General features: G+C 39.7%; 1 protein-coding gene across 3 annotated transcripts in view; it reads left to right on the top strand.

Moving 5' to 3' along the window:
- The first annotated feature begins 4,799 nt into the window (after nucleotides 1-4,799).
- YWHAE (tyrosine 3-monooxygenase/tryptophan 5-monooxygenase activation protein epsilon) overlaps nucleotides 4,800-15,520 on the top strand; it is a 34,292-nt gene continuing 23,571 nt past the window's right edge. For all 3 annotated transcript variants that reach the window (XM_027975153.2, XM_060395312.1, XM_027975154.3), the window contains exon 1: nucleotides 4,800-4,973. In XM_027975153.2, coding sequence (XP_027830954.1) covers nucleotides 4,910-4,973 — 64 coding nt within the window. In that variant the 5' untranslated portion in view covers nucleotides 4,800-4,909. The remainder of the gene's footprint in view (nucleotides 4,974-15,520) is intronic.

Raw genomic sequence — 15,520 nt, 5'->3', positions numbered from 1 at the left:
ACAGGCAATGTGATCAGAGAATCGATCTAAGGTTTAAGATTTCTGCCTTTTCAGCAGTTTTGGAAGTGTCACCTTCATATAGACTTTAGTCAGTCGTGGGAAACAGTGTTCAAGGGAGAAGACCCAGTGGTTAAAAAAATGTTACTCTTAATCTCCGCGTGTTCTGTGGTCAACTTGGCAGCACAGATGGCTTTGTAAGGTGGGGTGAGTTTTGCAAACCTGGAACCTACTCAATCAGTTATTTGGCCACCCCTATTGGGGTCATCACCTCAATTAAATAATCACCTTGTACCCTTTCACAGTTATTCTCAAGAGAACCCTACACTTACAGCTTCCACTTTATTGTCTTTGTACTTCAACCAAATGCAGTCTGGCTTCCAACACCCTTTTGAAACTGTTCTTGAATGAAGGTCAGTAATGACCTCATTCCTATATCCAGTGGCTTTTTCTCAGTGCTAATCTTGATGTCTTTGCAAAATTTCATTTTACCACCACCCCTTATTTTTGAACTCTTTTCACTTGTATTTTATGACACTAACTTCTGGTTCTCACTCAAGCTTGAACCATAGAAACATTAATAAATATAGCTAACATTCACTGAGTATCATTTTTCTTCCAATCTCCCACTTGGTTCTTATTAGTGTGAAGGAAATACCATTGCCATTTTACAGGGGAGAAAACTGAGGTGTCAAGAAGTTGAGTAATCTATTCCCATTGCACAGGTGATACGGAGCTGTGGAACCCAAGGAAGAAGAACCCATCACCTTAGCTGCTCTGACGTGTCTGGGAGTGATTTCTTGTTGTATAGTCCTAAGTAGTATCCAACTCTTCTGCAACCCCATGGACTGTAGTCCACCAGGCTCTTCTGCCCATGGGATTTCCCAAGCAAGAATACTGAAGTGGGTTGACATTTCTTTCTCCAGGCAATCTTCCTGACCCAGGGATCAAACTTGCTTCTCCTAAAGTGGTAGGTGAGTTCTCTATCACTGAGCCACCAGAGAAGCCCATGGAGAGATTTCTAAAGGTCAGCAAATCCAGCTGTTTCACTTCATTTCTGCAAAAAATGCCATTGGGATTTTGATAGAGATTGCATTGACTCTGTAGACCACTTTGTGTAGTAATGTTATCTGAACAATACGGTTATCTTCTGATCCAGGAACACAGATTGTCTTCCATTTATTTAGGTCACTTTCATGCACATATGCTGCACTGTGTGGTATGCTGGACCTTAGTTACCTGACCAGGGATTGAGCCCATGCCCTCTGCATTGGGAGCAGGCAGTCTTAACCACTGGACCACCAGGGAAGTTGCAACAAATATATTTTTAACTGAAGTATAATTGATGTGCAATATTTCAGCTGTACAGCAAAGCCAAAGCAATTATATATATATAACTTTAATATATATTCAGACTCTTCCACTATAGGTTATTATGAGATATTAAATATAGTTCTCAGTGCTACACAGTAGGTCCTTGTTTATCTATTTTGCATATAGTAGTATCTATAAATTCCAAATCGAAATTCCCATTTATCCCCCACCTTTAGCATATTTATTGAACACCAGAGTGCCTGGATCTGATCCCTAACTCCTGCCTGCTAATTGAGATATTTACTTCTCAATCCCTCAGGTTCCCTAAGGATGGGATGGCTCAGTGAGACCTGCTGCATCACAACGGTGTGTTCAGAGCACGATGGGCACGGGGCTAAGGCAGGAACACCGGTGCAGGCAGTGTGCATCTCACGGGTGCATTTATTCATGCCGGCAGGACAGCACAGGTTCCCATTTGACGCAGCTTGCTAAAATCTACAACCAGACTGATGTTCTTTCCAAGTAAAGCTGGTTAAAGATGACCATGAGTAGGCGCTGAACTAGAAGATTTCAAAGCTTTATCAGTACTCCTGATTTTATAAATGATGAAGCCCATCAACTCCCTTCCTACCCAGATCTCCTGGTAAACTTGGGTACAGCAGGGCTTCATGGGGATCCAGATATTTTTAATAAAGCTTTGAAGTATGTGAATGTAGGACCAATGACTCAAGGCTACCTAATAAGGACATCTTTCATTTCTTTTAGATCTTTTTTTCTTTATTTTATTGAAGTATTGTTGACTTACAATGTTTCAGGTGCACAGCAAAGTGATTCAGTTATACACATTATTTTTCAGATTATTTTCCATTATAGGTTATTACAAGATACTGACTATAGTTCCCTGTGCTATTCAGTAATCCTTTGTTGCATATCTATTTTTAAAATTAGAAATCTAGCATTCTATTTATGGTGAAACAAGTGGAATAAAAATGTCCTGAATTTTTTAGCTAGGCAAAAATTCATAAATTTTCTAAAATATGTATTTTTTACATAATATTTATATATGTATATACACAAAAGCTTTTCTTCACTTGATAAAGGCTTGACAACATAAAAAGAAATTGGAAAACATAAACTAGCAACTGGACTATGTGATTAACTTTTATCTAGTTTCACTTTTCTATTTCACGTTCAGTGCTCCCATTTCATTTATAGATCCTTCTTTCTAAGTTAGACATTTACAGCTATAAATTTCCATCTTCGCACAATTTTTGCTGCATTTCATACTTTTTGGTATATTGTATTTTCATTTTTATTCATTTCAAGGTATTTTCTAATTTTCCTTGTGATTTCTTTTTCGGCTGATCAGTTAGTTAACAGAATGTTATTTAATTTCTGTACATCTTTGAAATTTTCCTGGTTTTCCTTCTCTTATTGATTTCTAGTTTCAATATGAGACTTTGTGTGGTTTCAGTCTTTTAAATGTTAAGACTTGTTTTGTAGCCTAACATAAGGTCTCCAGTTAACTTTGTAGATTGATATAAAGCTCAGAGGTGGAAATAACTTTTTGATGGTCACATATCTATTTAGTTATAGAATTAGGGCTAGAGTCCAGATCTTTTTGACCCTTAATCATTTACTGTTGACATTTTATAAGACAAAAGTGAAGGGGCTTAAGGAGCTGAACTTCGCTGGCTTCTGATTTCTTCTATCACTTAAAAGCAAGCATTCTTCAAGGTTTTGCTTGTCCTGTTCCTCCTCCACACATTCTCTAGCTGCTTCCATCTGTAGCCTTCCTCCAGCTTGAAATGCCAGTCCCCCTTTCCAATTCCATGCCTGTTATTTCTACTTGAGTGATCTTTGAAAAACTTAGAACCAACATGTAATAAAAGGAACTCATCTTCCTCTGCATTCTATCAGTAAACTTTCCTAGCATTCCTATCTTTTTTTTTTTTGGTTGAGCTGGGTCTTCATTGCTGTTCGAGGGCTTTCTCTAGTTGGGGCAAGTAGGGGGCTACTCTTTGTTTTGATATACCATCTTCACATTGTGGTGCCTTCTCTCCTTGCATATCATGAGCTCTAAAGCGTGGGCTCAGTAGTTGTGGCTCATGAGCTTAGTTGCTCCGTAGCATGTGGGATCTTCCTAGACCAGGGATTGAACCTTTGTCCCCTGCATCGGTGGGTGGATTCTTATCCACTGTACCACCAGAGAAGTCTAAGTCTCTTATTTTTTGGTTAATGGTACTGCCACTTCTTATCCCAATGACTCAGGGTGGGAAGGTAGAAGGTTAATTTTAATATTTTTCCCTTCCTAATATCTTCACATCTGATTAGCTACAAACTCTTGTGGTTTCCCTCTGAAGTACTATTCCTATTTGTCCTTTCCTTCCCATTTTCACTGCTATCATCTATGACCTTTCAGTGGTATTAATAGCCTGATAATTTATCCTGTTCTTTAATCACTGCTATACAATATTTAATAATCATCTTAAAAAATAATTATGGTGTCATCCTCCATGCAAAATCATCAAAAAATAGCTTCCTTGTGCCCACTGGAGTGCAAACCTTTCAGCTTGCCATCCAAGGTTCTTCATAATTTAGTTTCAACCTTTTCATTCCACAATTAGAAAAAAATTTTTTTTAACATATTTGGCTGCCACTGATCTTAATTGTCCTATGTGGGATCTAGGTCCCTGGCTAGGGATGGAACACGGGGTCCCTGCACAGGAAGTGTGGAGTCTTAGCCACTGGACCACCTGGGAAGTCTCCTTATTCTACATTTATTGCAGACTTTACCACACATTTTACGTTCTGATTACCTGAGCTTTAGTCTTGCAACATACCGCATACTGTATTCAGTACAAGGTGCTAGGAATCCACTGGGAAGCAGTACAGACCAATGGATTCTTTCCCATTCCTGCCTTCTGGATCTCATTCTGATCTCGGCCCTACTCTTCTGCACCTTGGACTCCAGACCAGACTTTTCTAAGAACTTCTCTGTTCCTACCCCATGGTGGGCCTATGGGGGAAAAAAGGCCAAGGGAGAGGAACAGAAAAAGACTGCAAAGTGCGAAGGTGAAGTGTGAAAACTGGACCTTCCCTTATCAGCTACAGCAGGGCCCTGAATGAGGCCCAGGGCTGAGCTTGGCTGAGAAAACAGGAGGAGTCAGTTTCAGAGAGGATGGCTTGTCATTACAAAAACCTTCACAGCCTCTGGTTTCTCTGCCCGCAGTCCAGGCTCTGCCGCTCACGTTCTTCTGGAGCGGTCCAGGCCGGCCTCACCTGGCCTCCCTCGTTCCCTCGGGGCGCTCTCCCTCCCCGCAGAAGCAGTTCCCGCCTCAAGCGGCCGCTGAGCTCTCGGAGGAGGGGCGGCTAGCTGTTTCTAACGTCCTCGGGCGCGGAGCACCCGGATCCGCCCCCCGCGCCAGTTGCCAGGGAGCGGTTGCCATAGAGCTGAGCAGTTGTCCGCGTGCGCAGGCGGAAGTCCCGGATTGAGGCGCCGCCATTTTTCCTGCCCGGACGCGGAGCGAGAGGCTGAGAGTCGGAGACGCTATCCGCTTCCATCCGTCGCGCAGACCCTGCCGGAGCCGCTGCCGCTATGGATGATCGGGAGGATCTGGTGTACCAGGCGAAGCTCGCCGAGCAGGCTGAGCGATACGACGGTGAGTTGGGGGGGCAACGGGGGGCTGGAATTCTCGGACCCTCTGCCGCCGCCCACAGAGGCTGGGAGCGGGAGACAAAATGGCGGCATCATCGCCGAGACCGGCCCGGGGACGTGGATTCGGGAATCAGGAAATAGCCTGTGGGCTCCCAGAGCGGTAGGAAGCTCCAGGCCCAGGAATTTGACCCCTTGGGCGTCCCCATCTGCAAACACAGGAGAGCTAGGAGGCCAAGGCCATGGGGTGGAGGAGTTGGTTGTAAAATGGCGGCTGGGGGGGAGGGCGAGTCCTGGGGCGGGGGAGGGGGAGGAGATGGCGGGTGCTGTCTCCGGGCGAGCAATCCCCAGGGGAGCTTCTGGGCCGGTTTTGGGACGTGGTGAACAATTGGGTGGCGTGATGAAGGAAGAAACACCCGCCACATGGGGGAGAGTGGCAACCGGGAGCTGGAGCGCGGGCGCCTTTCAGGGAAATATGGCGGGTGGGGGCGGTGGCTTTTCCCCGGAGGCCCAATGTGGGGCGGCGGCTGTGGAGTCTCACAAAAGAGGACCCTTACGAGCCGAGGGCTTCTCCGGGCTTGTGGTGGGGGGCAGCCTTAGCCGGGGGTCGGGGGAGGAGGGAGAGAGTGGGAATCACTGCAGTTCATCCTTGGGCGGAGGCCAGCTGAGATGCTACGATCGGATTTCCTTTCCTTAGGCCGGCACACCTTGTAGTGGCGTTTTTTAGGTTTCCCGTTCAATCTCGCTTTCTTCTAGGGAGCTCTAGAGAAACGTCCCTCACGCTCCTTCTCCTCAGACTTAGCCCGGAGAGCTCGAAGTTTCTGTTAGCATTTTCCGTAAACTGTAGAACGTGGAACAGGAAACAAGGAGCCCCTGGCTCGCTCTCGGTGCCTTTCCCATGCCTGTGCCTCAGTCCACCGGTATTTAAAAATGGTGACTTTCCTGTTCATACGCAGCATTATGACAAATGGAATGACCTGGTGAAAAATAAAGTGTTTTCAAATAACCTTTAGTGGCTATTTCGGTTGACTCCCCTGGCTTAGAATGTGTGTTCTTCCTTCGTTGGGGATCTTTACCAGTCCCAAGGTACTCAGCAGCGACTTGGGTTTTTCTATTAAGAACGTAAGGGATCTCGGCAGATCCTGTTTTGTTCCCTCCATTTTTAATAAACGGTTTTATGTACAGATTTGAACAATTTTTCTCCTTTCATTGCTCCTTTGTTTTTAAAGGTGCCATAGTCATTTTTCAGAACTTTATTGAGATGGCCCTTGTGTCTGTTCGGTCAGTCCCAAACTGCCGCTTTTTTAAATTGCCCCTCCCGACTTGGGTCCCCCTCCCCCCATTTTGGACCTGGTTACTTGAATTGACTCCACATCCGTTAAACTAGCATTATCAAAACAAAAAATCATATATATGGTTTTTATGTTTTTAATGCTGTTGTGGGATGAGATATGTCTGGATTCAGGTGTCATTGATCTTGAATTAAGCCACTTCAAAATGCTGGCGTGGGGACTTTACTTGAATGCCTTTGGTCACGTGAATAGCCTCAGGGCTAGTCCATGTGTGTCATTCATTAGGATTTGGGAATTTGAAAATTAGGAAAGAGCTCGAACTCAAAATTCAGTAAAGATCTCTAAATTTCGTTTCATAAATCTTTAAATTGCTCTTTGTATTGAACAAGATTCTTGTTAGTCGTAGGGGGATATGATGGGGAAGTACAGCTCAAGGTCAGATTTGTCTTTATGTCGGTATTTAAAAGTCAAAACAGCTGTAGGTGTACTTGTAATGAAAGTTTTTTTCTTTTCCTCTTGCCCCAAACAAGTTCACCTCTTAATCTATCACTGCCCTTGGGAAGAAACTCGAAATTATATTGGAATGTTTTCTCTTCTTTAGGGATTTAGTCTCTGAGTAAAACTGCTGTGATCGCCAGAAAGGTGATCTTGTTTCTGCAGGACTTTATGTTTTTGTTTTGCACATTATGTTGAACCTAACACTACACTTTTTTTTTTTAAGAACTTGTTTTAAAAACTGTTTGGGTAACTTCAAGTAAGTGACAGTTCAGTGTGAAATCATATTTTGGAATTGAGTATTGAGCGTTTTTGACCAAAGGCTTAATTGCTTATTCAACACAGGACTGTAGAGCCACATCCTTAACGTTGATTAAATGTTAGAGGTGTCCTTCAGGATCAAAAGGTGGTGTGAGGGGCAGGTGGGATATAAGATCTACCAGGTAGCGGAACTCCTTTGATTTTTAGACACAAAATTGGAAGGGATTCATTGGAAAGGAAGAGGAAGACAGTCATTAGGAATCAGTCTGTACCTGTGTCCATTCCTTAATTGGGTGTAATAATTCAGTTTTGTTTGTGGTAACAAAAAATGATTCCGTGGTTTTAGTTATCAATTTATCAAGTATGGGGAAGGTGAAAAATACATTTGATGATTTGGTTTGGAGGAGTTGGGTATAAATACTGGCTTTTCTTCTTGTTTCTGCAGTACTTTATGTTTTTATTTTGCACATTATGTTGAACCTAACACTACACTTTTTGGAGAATTGGAATCGATTGATAGAGACTATTTAATGGTACTGGAGGACGAACTAAGCTGCCTTCAGGAAAAGGACAGTTTGAAATTGCAGACAGAAAAAATACAGAAGTTTGGGGCTGAGACGGTCGACTTTCAAGATTAAATCTAGCCTTCTGTTACATAACAACAGTAGTGTCAGGGACAGTTTTTATATCATTCATAGCCATAGTAAGCGGGTCATCTTTTAGCATTCCTGAAGTCTTAACTTTGCATCATGTAAATGAACCATATGAGGGATAGTGGTGGGGGAATGAGTACTTTTTACATTTTTTGAGAATAGAGGGGTCTGCATAAACTACATTTGGGTTGTGGGGTAGTCGCTGGCTTTGTCCTTTCCTCACTTCTCCCTGTGATGATTAGCTCCACATGAGGTAGGGGTAAAATTTCGATGGGTTAGGTTTGATTCAGTCTGTGACTGCAATACCAGGAGTGCATCTATTCTGAGTTCTTGAGAGCACCCCTTTTAAGACACCAGACCCCATCTCTGACTTATTCTGAGGGGTGGGGTGCAGTTTTTCAATCAACTCCTTAATGTCCAGCTTGTTAGGGAAAAAGGGTGGGTAAATTAACTTAGTAATGAGATTAAAAGCACAGGCTATTTATCAATCCTTTGACTATAAGTAATTTTCGTTGTTGCTGTTTCAACTAACTTTATTGAATATGTTTTTTCTTCCTACCTAATCATAAACAGAGTTGGATAATGCAGTTAGAAAATTCCTCCTCCTTTTGGTCTTTGTATTTAAAGTAGTTGCTCTTTTGTGATACTTCTGTGCACGTACACTATATGTAGTTTTGTTTGTGCACAGTAGAGCATTGTGCACGTTGGACCTTATTTCAGTCTATTTTGTTTACAAAACTATGGGATAGAATGAAATTATGAATCTTTGCAGTTTGAGATGGTGATAGGGTAAATTCTTACTGTGGGCATTTCTAGGCACTCTTCACCTTTGTATGAAAAGGTCTCAATTTGAATTCTAGTATGAGGAAGAACACAAACTGAGCGAATTTTGGATTTTAGTACAAGCAAACCCACTGAAAGCCCATACAAACAAGCAGTCTTTTCATAGTTATTTAATAGGTTGGTCAAGGAAGTATGAAATATTTTAAAAATTTCATGACTTTAACCTCATAAAGCAAGTGAGATTTTATCATAGTAAATTAATGTATCTAATTTTACAAATCAGTTTCAAATACTTTAAGAAGTTGATCTGAAAGCATCTATTTTTCCTTTGAAGGTCTGTAAGGCCTATTTTGCAGAAGTTTTCAGCCTTATATATCAGTAAAGTGTGTGTATTTAAACAGTAATGACAGGTATAGGATAAAGGTTAAAATTTTAAATTTTGTAATTCATGTAATACTGATGTAGGTAATGTTATTTATATTTTATGTCCACGAAAGAGAATTTTGAGATTTAGTGATTAAAAAAAATTTTTTTTTCTATATCTCATGACTAGTTGGCAAGTGTATAGCAAAGTGTCTGTCTGACCTTTAGACCAGCCAGTACTCTTATTTCTCCTGAGCCACTCACAAAAGACCTATGTGAAACTAAATCAGGTGATGCCTTGTGGGGGAAGGGAGTATTCTTTTTTTTTAAGCAGTTACTTCACATAATTTGTCTTGTTATCTGTGACTTGACTAATATCCATTGTAACCTTTTGTTTTCTTTCAAAAACAAGGCACAGTGAATGAAGCTACAGTGAGAGATTGTAGGTAATTTAAGTGTTGGTATTAAAAATTTTCTGGTTTATCACAATGTCTGTACTGGGATATAGCTTAGTGCCATGCATTTCTATAAAGTACTTTTAAAAGGTGTCTGCCCCTCACCCTAGTCGTAATGGATGCAACCCTTAAATTAATGAAACAGTCAGAAATCTCAGGGTAGAGAGGTTGGCAAATGATTCACAAATGTTCCAAATAGTAGCTTAGTTAGCTGTCAAACAGAATCTGTTAAGGGGTAGTGGGAAACAGAAACAAAATTATGTATTTACTGTTTTGAAATGGTCAGTTAACAGTTTGATGCAGTTACATACTGATACATCGAAGCTGACAACTTGGTTCAAATAACTTTTACTATTTGAGCTCATGAAATATTCATGCGTGTCACATTCCTAGAAACAGTTTCAGAAGTTCATATAAGTTTACCAAGTTGTGATAACAACTGCCATAATAATAAAAGGGTCATCATAATTTATAATCCAAATCAACATACCTTGAGAATGAAGGGATGCAAATTCATAATTGTGCTGGAATGGGTTGTCGTGAGCTGCAAACTTGGCCTGTGATCATCCTGTGTGCATTTGTGTGTGTGTGTGTGTGTGCATGCGTGTGTGCGCTCAGTTGTGTCCGACTCTTCTGGTATACTAGGGACTGTAACCCATCAGGCTTATCTGGCTATGGGATTTTCTTGGCCAGAACACTAGAATGGGTTGCTAATTCCTCCTTCAGGATTTCTTCCCTACCCAGGGATTGAACTCCAGATCTCTTGTGTCTCCTGCCTTGGCAAGTGCATTCTTTACCACTGAGCCACTTGGGAATACCATGATCATCCTACTTAAGACCATTTCTTGCTGCGCTGCTAGTTGTCTCATTGAGAAAGTTCCTGAAGCTTTGTCCATCCCTCTACCACCAAGATCTTAGATCTGAACCCCCGTAATACTGGTTTTCTTTCCAGTGAAGTTATCATTTGGCAGAACATTTGACAAAGGCAAAGTGAAAGCTTTCTTCCTCTCAGTCCCCTTTCCCCCAAATAGGAGCTAGAAAAGTCATGGATATGGTAGTTGCTGAAAATAGAGCTTGCTGGCATACCAACTAGTCAATTTGACTGATAGTGTCAAAGCCAAGTGTGTTGGTTTTATATATGTCTACTCTGAGCTAGACTTGTGTATAAAAATACTTGCCTTAGGTGTTAGCAGCAGCGTCTGTCTTATGTTCAGAACTTTCTCCTCCAAATAACATTAAAAAAAAAAGATTTATTTGTTTGTACAAGGTCTTAGTTGTGGAAGAGGAGATCTTTAGTTACAGCATGCGAACTCCTAGCTGCAACATGTGGAATCTGGTTCCTTGGCCAGGGATCAAACCCAGGCCCTCAGCATTGGGAGCATAGAGCCTTAGCCACTGGACTACCAGGGAAGTCGCCCAGATAACATTTTTAAAGTCTTCACCTGAGTCTTGTCATGACTGTTATGTTTAGAACACCAGATCCTGAATAGTTTAGAAAGCATGATCATTATGCTGATTTATCTTTTTTGAAATTTAATCTTGAATTTATTGTCTTTCTTCCAGTGGTCCATTACAGTAGCTGGGTAGATCGGTTATTGATTTGTGATTAGGGCAGGATTTTATCTAGCTAAAGCAGTATGAAATGTGTTTGTTAAACTGTGTGTAAAATTTCAAGGAGACACATTACTATGAGAATTACGACTTTCATACTTTGGCACATGTGGTATAGTGCAGAGGCCTTGGAATCATTCTGAATTCCCCATCTGTAGAATGGAAATTAATAGTGTCTACCTTGCTTGCTAATTTACAGGGTGTTACGAACTTGTGGGGGTTTGAACCACTACAGTGTATAATTATAAGGTAGTATTAATTATGAAGACTTTATATTACCCATTGTCAGAGATGATGTGAATGTTTTTGCTGCAGAACTACATACAGATGTATTAGAGAATAACCTTTCTTGAGTTATACTTAGCAACTGTATTCTCATGGATTTGGTGTCCAAGTTATATTTGTATAAAGGTTTTGAAAATAAAATCCTTAATCTTAATTCTTCTGTAAAATTGCATATCCAGAAGATGAAGGTTGTCCAAATTTATTCTCAAGCGATATAAAGCTATTTGGCCATTATGAGCTGACATGTAGTTCTTTTTTGGCCCTATCATGCATGTGCGATCATTACCCAACCAAAGATGGAACCTGTGCCCCTTACCAATGGACTGCGAGGGAAGTAAGAGGGATTTCCTGGCAGTTCTTTGATATTAATTTCAGGTTAATATCCAGGAGGATATACTGATCTACCTAGCAAATACAATACCTGTTGTGTATGGGTTTGGGATGAAAGGTTCCATAGTTAAAAAAAAAATAGATCAGGGTTAAAAATATTTCTATGTTAACAATCTCAGGTTACTGACTAGGAAAAATTATTACCAGTTTCATGAGAAGTGATTCTAAAGGCTTAGTGTAAGCCTTGGGCAGTGAATGGGTTCTGATAAAAGAAAGCTATGAATTAATACTACTAAATCCTTGGTGGTTAGCTATTTGAAGATACAGTAGGACTTTGAATGGCTGTTGTGATTTCCTTTGTGTTGTAGAAATGTGTCCTGTTTAAGAGTTTGTGTGATTAATTACTTTGCTCATAATGGGTTAAATTATAGATTAGTAAACATTTTGATAGGATTACCATGAAAATTTCAAAACATATGCCCTTTGACTATGAAAATATCACATAGGACAGTTATGATTTTGCTTCTATAAGTTTGTCAAAAGGTATTATTAACAAAATTTTTTTGATGCAGAGTAGACTCCTCCCTCCCCCACCACCCCCCTCAGTTAACGCTGGGAACTTCCTGGTGGTCCAGTAGTTAAGACCCTGAGCTCCCATGCTTGGGGCATTGGTTCAGTTCCTGACCAGGGAACTAAATCCCACATGCCACAACTAAAGATCCTACGTGGTACATCTAAGACCCGGGGCAGCCAAATAAAATAAAAATACATTACTATGAAAGTTAAGATTTGTGTGAAATTTTGCAGAAGTTATGGAAAAATTTAGACTTTGAGATCTTTTTTTCCTCCCCTCCCATGTGTACCTTTGGTCATTTACTTCCCCAGTCTTTCTGTTTGTACCTCTTCTTCACCTCATCTGTTTGGTTCTGCTACAGATAGACATGTTATGCATGCCTGAGGGGATTATCTTCTTAAATTCTGAGAGGAGAAATCTGTTTGAGTAGAGTAAGAGGGATTTTTTTCCCCCTTCATCAATATTGAGAGTAATGGGAGAGAGAACCTTTCTGCAGTCAAAATTGTAAAATCGTTGTAAAAGGATGTCTTGTTTATCTACCTACCAGAAACTAATTAGGAATGTTTAAAATTTTTTAAAGGGTAAGTTTTTTCTTACTGGACCGGTTGCATGGCTTATCAGATCTTAGTTCCCCAACCAAGGATCAAATCTAGGCCCTTGGCAGTGAAAGGGGAATTCCCAAGGCTAAAAATTTTTTACTCTTTTTTTAAGAGAAGGTAAAAATTAATTTTAGAGTGAGAGGCTTCTCTGTTTCGGCTGGTGCGTGAATAAGAAAAATGGTACACATTTGAGTGTCAAGATTATTGTGTTTTGAAAAGCCTTAGTATTCAGAGTATGTGCTAGGCACTTGGGATTCATCAGTAAACAAAATAGACAAAAAGTCCTTTCAAGGGGGTTATTTTACTGTGAATGTATAAATGCTTTTATTTTTTTAAATATTTATTTGGTCGAGACAGGTCTTAGTTGCAGCACTCAGGATGGGATCTTTGTGTCATGCGGGACCTTTAGTCAGAGTGAGAGGACTGTAGTTGTGGCTTCAGTTGTTAAGGCATATGGGCATAGTTGCTCCGTGGCATGTGTGGAATTTTAGTTCCCCAACCGGGCATCAAACCTGTGTCCCTGCATTGCAAGGCAGATTCTTAACCACTGGACAACCAAGAAAGTCCCTATATAAATGCTTTTTAGAATTATTCTTCTGTTAGCATGTGTAATTAAGAGTTAATTTGAGTTACTAAATAACAACACTGGTGTTCGGTATAATTGTAAGGCATCATTATATCTGGCTCTGGTTCCTGTCCCATATCAAAGACTCTTGTAGAAAGCTACATTTTTTCTTCATTAATTAACTAGAGTTAAGTGGTATTAACAAGTTTTCCTCAAAAATTATTTTTGTAGACTGTGATAGTAAAATTCTATATTAATACCATCTGTGATTTATTGGCAGCTATTGCAGGTGCTTACCATTATCTCAGTCCTCAAAAACAACCCTGCAGAGAAGGTACTACCCATTTTACAGATAAAGATTAAGAACTTTAGGAAAAGTGACAGCAGTAGGGGATCACTGAGATTCAGCTAGTCTTTTCATTTCCAAGCTGATATTCCACTCACTTTCATATTTATAGGTATGTAAACATTAGTTCAAGCCAGCTGCTCTATTTTGTTCCTTACATTTTAATTTGATGACTCAGAGGTTGCTTTGAACAGTCTTTTGGCTTAATTCTGTTACCTTTCATGTAGGAGGAAGACAGAAGAGTATAGTATGTAGGTTTGAGTATATTTTCTAGTGGAGAGAGACGAAAGTAGCTATGAAACAAATTAATTTCAGCTGGAGATTGTGTCTGTAACTTTCGGTTTTACTCCAGTCAGCTGAGCTACTGGTTCACTTAATTATATTTATTTTATATAATTTAGCATAGTGTGAGTGGTGGTTGGAAGGCTTGCAAGGTGAGGCCTCAATATACCCCAAGTGACATCAACTTTTAAGGAAGCACCAGGATTAGTGAGGGAGTGTCTGTGAATATTTTCCCTCAGAGATTGGTTTTGCTTTTTGTACTCTAACTGATTTTACCTATTTCCCCTTTCTAGGTCTGTGTTTTCCTCAGGATAATGGATTCAGATTTGTTGCATTTGCAGTTCTTTCAGTGCAGCACTGTCACCTAGTTCTCTAGGAACTATGCAACAGAGGGACTCTGGGTATTTTGATCATGTTGGAGAAGAGGTGTATAAAATCCTGCATTTCCCCGAAAATAACATTAATGGAATTTCATCTTTTTTTGCTAGTTGTCAAGGATAAAGAGAATCTAGAAAGACTCTACCCTCATTGTTCTTTCCAGACAAGAATTGGTCTCAGTGTTTCACTGCACAGTAAAATTCAGTTGTAAGAAACTGGGTTTATTAGATTATATAGTATGATTCCTTAAGTGTAATCAGTAGAATTCCATTTATTAATTTGGAATTTTTCTTACTGTTTTATATTTTAAAGAAGTGTCTCCTTTCTCATTACCCATTGTGAGAGTCTTTGTTTCTTTCTAGCTTTGGAGTCTTAACTAGTGCTTAATTCGTCAATCCCTAGCTTTTTCATATGGCCATTGAGTGTGTTCACATGGTATTTTATTTAATCAAGGGATCAAGAAATTAAACAGTGTTGAGCATGAAAAAATACTACTGTTTATAAATTCTTGATATGAGACTAAAGCTTGGAAGCTCTAGGAACTTAATGATACGACGTTTCTCTTCATGTGTTTTTTTTGTTTTTGGCTTTTCAGGTGGGTCTTTTGACCTTGGGTTTAGACCAGTTGCTAAGTCAAGTCAGTTTTTCCTCTTTCCAACAGTTAATATATACTGTTAATACGGTCCTTCTTCCTTTTTTTTTTTACAACTGTAAAAGATGTATTACTTTATTTATATAAAGTAATAAAGATGCTAACTACATCATGACATACTATTGATTAAGAAAAATCTGGGTTTCAGAGATGTGTAAAAAGTTTCCTAAAACATGTATTTATAGTATATATACATAATATGCTACATTCTTTCATTGAAAAGTTATTACGTATGTTATTCAGCCATGTACCTTTTTCCCTCAACAAAACATTTTGAATATAAAAAAAGTTTTTAAAATAAAAATTGGACCATTTCAACTAGTCTAACATGAAAATTTTAAAATTTCTCATTTGTTCACCTTTGTCAGTCTACCTTTATGGAAGGAAACATTTCTAAGAGATTTTACTGTACAGCCAGGGTTGAGAACCTCTGGAAGAGATCATTTTTCAAACATGTTGCTGAATTAGAGTCACTGAGAATGCTTCTTACAGCATTTGATATATAATGGAACTATATGTAAGCTTGTCCTCTTTTTCTAGTCTCCCGTGAACTTTCATAATTTAAAAAAGTTAAAAATTAAAGGCATTTGATGGGTACTCAGCTGTAATACAGACTTCAGGTATATAGTT

This window comes from Ovis aries, chromosome 11, assembly GCF_016772045.2.
Source record: "Ovis aries strain OAR_USU_Benz2616 breed Rambouillet chromosome 11, ARS-UI_Ramb_v3.0, whole genome shotgun sequence".
Taxonomy (NCBI): Eukaryota; Metazoa; Chordata; class Mammalia; order Artiodactyla; family Bovidae; genus Ovis; species Ovis aries.
The sequence above is the reverse complement of the archived record's forward strand: the minus strand, read 5'-3'. Positions and strand labels throughout refer to the sequence as shown.